General features: G+C 52.5%; 1 protein-coding gene across 1 annotated transcript in view; it reads right to left on the bottom strand.

Annotated features, from left to right (window-relative positions):
* Window positions 1-4,084: 4,084 nt before the first annotated feature.
* Window positions 4,085-6,000, bottom strand: part of SDC3 (syndecan 3) — a 44,882-nt gene continuing 42,966 nt past the window's right edge. Inside the window, exons 4-5 of the mRNA XM_050909696.1 lie at window positions 5,697-5,967; window positions 4,085-4,810 (exon numbers count right to left, since the gene is read on the bottom strand). Coding sequence (XP_050765653.1) covers window positions 4,644-4,810; window positions 5,697-5,967 — 438 coding nt within the window. The 3' untranslated portion in view covers window positions 4,085-4,643. The remainder of the gene's footprint in view (window positions 4,811-5,696; window positions 5,968-6,000) is intronic.

Genomic DNA, 6,000 nt, shown 5'->3' with positions numbered 1-6,000 from the left:
CTTGAGGAGCTGCCAGAGCCTCGCAGAAAACCTCCAAGCCCAGAAACACTTATAATCATAAGAAGGGTGGTTGGGGGAGGGCGGGGGGAAATCCATTCTTGTTTTTAGCTAATGGGTTTGTTCCCGTTAAAGCCTCCGTGCCGGTGACTCATGGCAGGGGTCAGATAGCGCTGAATTATGAGTCTGGGGAGCAGGAGCCAAGGCTCGAGTGGAGCAAAGCAGTTCTCGCCCAGGGACCTTCAGCCCCCACCAGGCAAAATGGGGAGGGAATGGGAAATTTAGAGGCAAACCAGCACGCCACGGCACACATCCAGCCCAGCGCCATCGCCTCCCCTGCAGCAGGATCCGCCCCCGGCACAGGGTCCTGCTGCTTATTTTTGAAAGGTCCAAAATCAAAGAGATTTTTGGAGGAAAAGGGCAACTCACTCCCAGCCCTGCAAAACCTGTCCGGGGCTGGGTCCTGCTGCTGGCTGGGACCACCTCCATCCCCTGCCCTTCCCATCCTCCCGATTCCAGCCCCTCATTTGGGCTCTCACACACATTTTCTGGTCCTCCCTTCCCTTTCACCCCCTCCTCCTGCCTCCTCCTTATTTATGTGGCCCAGGAGTCACTGGTTACTTTATCATTCTCCTCTGAGGCATCGGCTGGTGCAAATCACAGTAGAGAGAGAGAGACTGAAAACCAGCACAGCTGGGAGAGGAGATGACGCCATCTTTCACACCTTGCAATTGCAGCTCTCCTAAAATTACGGAACTGGCATGGCAAAGAGTCTTCCTTCAGCTCCGGTGTATCACACACACACACAAGCATGTAGAAATGAAATGGAAAAGCAAGTGGAAAAGCCCTCCTCTACGCCCACATGGCTGCCCGCATCCTCGGCACGCACAGCTGGAAGGACGAGCACATCTGGGCGCTGCCCCAGCTGGGATATTGCAGCTGTTCATGGATGATATCACTACAAGGGATACGCACAGGCTGGGGAAGGGGCTGAATTTGTGCACAGGAGGACGATGCCAAATCTGGCAGGCTTTGGAAGCGGATGATGCGGGAGATGCTCAAGCTCCCATTGGAGTTAATTGTCCTAAAAACTTGCTCTGCGACCAAATCAACAGCTGAGAAAAGATGTTTTCGTTCCTCCCGCCCGTACTTTCTCACCTCTTCCCCATCCATCTTCACACCAGGAAACCCTCAAAAGCCCCAGAGCGCAGCGAGACACGCGTGCCCATGCAGAAGTGCCTGCTGGAGGGAGCAGCTGCGCCCCGCTGCCTGCCATCCGCCTCCGCCCGCCCTCGGCACGGCCACGGGCTCGGCACCCCCACCCGGTGCGGGGCCAGGAGCTGCAACACACCGCTTTCACGTGGTGCCATGCACAGCCGTGGGAATGGCCACACTGCAGCCCACCACCACCACAACCCCCTTACATACCCCGGCAGCATCATTCATCTCGGTTTCATCGGGTTTTTACCCATCCCCATTGCTCTGGTAACAGAGAGCTGATGGTATCTGCAATTCTTCTGCAGCTGGGCTTTCCCAAAAGAACGCAGCCGTGAGCAGCTCCATCCCACCACCCCCTACCCTACAAGGCAGGCACAAGATCAGCCATCCTCCAGCAAGACAAGGCTTTTTTTCTTCCAAGCATCAACTCCAACAACTAACCCTGGGGTGCTCCTGGGGAGCTGAGGTGACAGGAAAGGCTCCATCATGATTTATCACCAGAAAAAGGTGGGCTCTAAGCCCAAAAGACAGTCTCCTTGAACTCACATCCCCTCTCCAGGCAGAGAGCAATACAGCAAATGCATGGAAGCAGCAGACGTACAATGAGTTAAGACTTTGGTCAATTCTGATTACCAGTTTCATTGCCTTCATCTTTTTTTGCATGTGGTCATCTCATACTTTTAATTACTGCAAGAGAAAGCGCTGCCCAGCCTCCCATTGCCCTCCCACTTCCAGCCTTCCTCGCTTCTGAAACTGTAACGGATTTAAGTGCCAGGATTACAACTTAACACCAGCTGAGTGAACCAAGGTTAAGCTTGAGTGAATAAAAAAATTGTATTATAGAACTTCAGACTGTTAAATGGGGAAAAAATGGAATGAAGAAGATTAGGGGAGCAGCTAAGAAAAGCAGCATTTAAAAGATTAAGCTGGGAGGGTTTTTTTTAATGCAAGCTCGAAAGATTAAGTCCACATTTTTCCAAAAGATGGTGATTTTGGGTGGCCTTGATACTTGCCATGCCCAACTCATTAAATCATGAAAAGGCTTGATTTCTGCCACTCCCCAACAGCTAGGGCCCTTTGTGTAGTGCCAACAGGACCAAAATACCCCCAAACCATCAAACCCACGAGGTGAAACTCTCCCCTTTGAGCAGGTCAGAAAAAGTGGCTCTTGGAGCCAGGTTGGCACCAGCCTTCTTCAGACATGTGGTCCCCTTTTGCAGCATCCTCATCCTCCGCAGCTGGGATGGACCCAAGGAATGGGTACACACACACACACACGCACACACACTCTCTACACCGTCTGCCTTTCAGCATCACCGTCCAAGAGATCCAACAGGACCACCTTCTCCAAACTAAAAGAATCAAAATGATGACGATTTTGAGGCTGACAGCTCTAAAATGGGGGTTTTAGAGCTGGCCTGTGCACAGGGGCTCTGCTCCCTACCCTGAAGTAAAACCAGGTTGGTGTTTTGGGTCGCAGTCCCTCCACTGTGCACCCCAAGGGAGCGCAGCCCAAACCTCACATCTTCACAACCACAAAGTCCCATCCAGCCATCATATGCAGTGCAACGAAAATTTACAGGGATTTCATTTCTTATATATATATAACTGTGTATGTATGTGAGTGTGTGCGTGTGTATATATATATATATATATATATATATAAAATACGTGTTTGGCCTCTCAAATTCCTAACATAAAGAAGCGCTGCTGTCTCGTAGCCTCCACCAGGGCCATAAATCCCTATATCCACTAACGCCCTGAGGGGACAAAGTGTCACTGTGTCTGTGCAGGTTAATTCATGATGCAACAGAGTCAAAGCAACCAATTTTTTCCCATTTTTCCTGTTTAAATTGCTCTAAGAGCAAAGCCAAGGTCTCCATGGGACACCATCGAGATCGCAACCATCATGAAAACAAAGCTCCTTGACTGCATCGCAAACAGCGCTTCAGATAATTAAAAGCCAACTCATTGAAATATCTAATTGACTTTTCTGTGCAGAGAGCTTACTCCAAAATATCTAGCCTTTCTAGAAGGCACAGTTGGGCTCTGGATCAGGCCCTGCTGCTCTGCACCTCAGGTAGCCTCAGAGGGGAAACCACTGCACTTGGGTGATGATGGCTTCCAGGATCTATTGCTCTCAGGCTCCTGGGTGCCCTGTGGGTTATACTGGAATTTAAGCAACAACAAAAGAAACACAAACCATCAATCCTGGGTCTTGCAAAAGATATGTAGCAGCCAACCTGCCCTGGGGCTCTGCCTTGCCTTCCTCACCTTCTGGGTGTGAGTTGCCTGGCGGGGACCCCCTGCCCGATCCCCGAGGGGACACAGTATTGCCTCTGCTTTGCATTTCTTTTCTTATGCTGCATCTCACACCTTGTAGAGCTTTGTTATCCTCTCTGGAGGAACTGGGGAGAGGATTTAGCTTCTCCATTTCCAACTCCTCTCCCTGCCAACTCCCCACCAAGCAAAGTCCCGCTCTGTTTTAAAACCAGTGCTGTCGGTCGTACTGCACAAGCTGAGTTTTATTTGTCACAGTGAAAACCCAGCAAAAGCAAGGTCCCTTCTCAACCAAACCCCTCAGCGGCTGGCAACACGCGGTTTCTATAGATTTAAGGTCTCTGGCTGTGCACAGCGATGCAGTGAAGCGAGGTGGTGGCAGGAGGGGAGCAGCATGAGATACCCCAATGCAGCTTCTTGCTGCTCCACAAACTCTCCGAAGAGTTGATCTAAAGAGATCATTTCCAGCGTACTGGCCATGTTTGTATTTATTTTTTCTTTCACCACTCCAAGAGCAAACCCCGGGGCATCAGGTATTTCAGCCCCTTGTGCTTTTTTCAAGGTTCGAAGCGTATTTGAGAGTCGCGTCCTCTCTTCAAACAGAAGCAGGGAGCAAGGTAATTCCTGCAAAGCAACCAACCCCATTCAAAAAGAAAATAAAAAATAAAAACACGAGAGAGGGAAAGAAACCTCCCTCCTTTCTGAAGGGAAAAAAAAAAGGATGGTAAATCCAAACCAACCCCCCTGCGCCCCAGGGCTGGTAGAAGGTGTCCGGAGTCTGTTGTGTTGGTGGGAAAAGCCCAGTGACCTTCAGCCACCGTCGGCAGCCTGACCGCCCTGTCCCGCGCTCGCCAGGGCGCTCCCCGGGCATGGGTTCCTTGACGTTGGCTCCTTGCCCCGTTCCTCCCGCTGCAGAAAGGGCAGCGGTACTCGGTCTGAACTCCGCGATGCTCTGGGCGCTTGATTTTTCATCATGGTGAAGATGTGTTTTCTCCTTTAGCTGTTGCGGGTTTTGCTTTTTAAATTCACAGTCTGATCCAAAAAAAGAGGGAGATAGAGAGAGAGAAAGAGAGACTGGATGAAGTAGAGGAGGGGGGGAGAGTTTGGAGCGGGGAGGGAGGGAGCGCGAGGCACGCCGGGCTCTCCTTCTACGCATAAAACTCCTCCTGCTTGTCGGGCTTCTGGTACGTCACGTTGGCTTGCTTGGGCTCCTCCAGCGTGTAACTGCCCTCGTCCTTCTTCTTCATCCGGTAGATGAGCAGCATGACCAGGAAGGCAGCGAAGAGGGCTCCCACCACGCCGCCCACGATCACCGCTGCAACACAGAGAAGTGGCACGACCGTCAGTGTCGCCCCGCAGCCCCAGCCTGGCTTTCAGCGCAAATAATCTGGGGGGATCATTTTGGATTCCAGCTTGGTTTTCTGCTTTGCAAGTTTGCAAGCAACTTTTCTCCTGAAATCTATAGTTAAGAAAACTGAAAGCGAAGGTGGGGGGCTAATACGATCACGTGATCCAAGGAGCTTCAACAAGCTCCCAAGTGCAGCGATGCTGAAGGGTGGGTAGGACCCAAAGACATCTACTCTACAGCTGCACGGTGGGCGATGGGCTGGCACGAGGCAGCCCGGGCACAGAGAGAAGTCCCTGCACAGGCTGTAACCTCATGCAAGGAGCGTGCACAAAGTCCCCCAAAGAACTGCTCTTGGGTGCCTGCCAGCATCTGCCACGCTCAGCTGAAGACTACCAGAACCGCTTTGCCGTGCCATCGCCTCCAGATCCCTTTGGCTGGCAGTGGGACACTGACACCTCTGCCCCATCTCTGATGTTCCTCTGGCTGGGACAAGCGGCCTTCCCAGGGCACCTCTCTCCTCCCCTGCAGTCAGAGATGGTGGGGTGGTATTCAGCCAGCACCGTAGCACGTCTTTCCACTAACATGTTATTTTTTTCCTGGAAACCCATCTTAGCAAAAGCAAATTGTGCAGAGCTCTGCACGCTCCTGGCAAAGACATGAAGACCCCTGGGAACCCCCCAGCACAGGCCCTGGAGCTATTTTGGCAGGTGAGTGTGGGTTAGCCCAGGCTCAACACTACCCCAATGCCCTGCCAAAGACCGACCCCCCTCCTGGGGCATGGACAGCCCAGCTGTCTGTCACCCCCAAAAACACACCAGCTCTTCCCTTGCAAGCCCACAGCCTCCGGTCTCACCTATCAACACTTCTTTCCTCTCCAGGATGTTTTTCTGGGGAAGCTGAGCGGCTGAGTTACCGGAGTCTATCGTGTTGTCGATCAGCCCCGGCTCTGCGTTCTTGCCCAGTCCGGGTCCCGACGGCGGCGTCACCACAGCCATCACCTCGTTACCGAGCTTGGGACGAGTCGTCTCTTCCTCCTCCCGGATCTCAAAGTCCCCGCTGGGGCCGCTGCTGACTGGGACCTCTAGCTCGTTGTCGAGGACTGTTGTCACCTCCCCTGGCTCCATCTGGGAGAAAGGACAAGATGGAGCAGCGGACAA

The sequence above is a fragment of the Gymnogyps californianus genome, chromosome 22 (genome assembly GCF_018139145.2).
Source record: "Gymnogyps californianus isolate 813 chromosome 22, ASM1813914v2, whole genome shotgun sequence".
Taxonomy (NCBI): domain Eukaryota; kingdom Metazoa; phylum Chordata; class Aves; order Accipitriformes; family Cathartidae; genus Gymnogyps; species Gymnogyps californianus.
The sequence above is the reverse complement of the archived record's forward strand: the minus strand, read 5'-3'. Positions and strand labels throughout refer to the sequence as shown.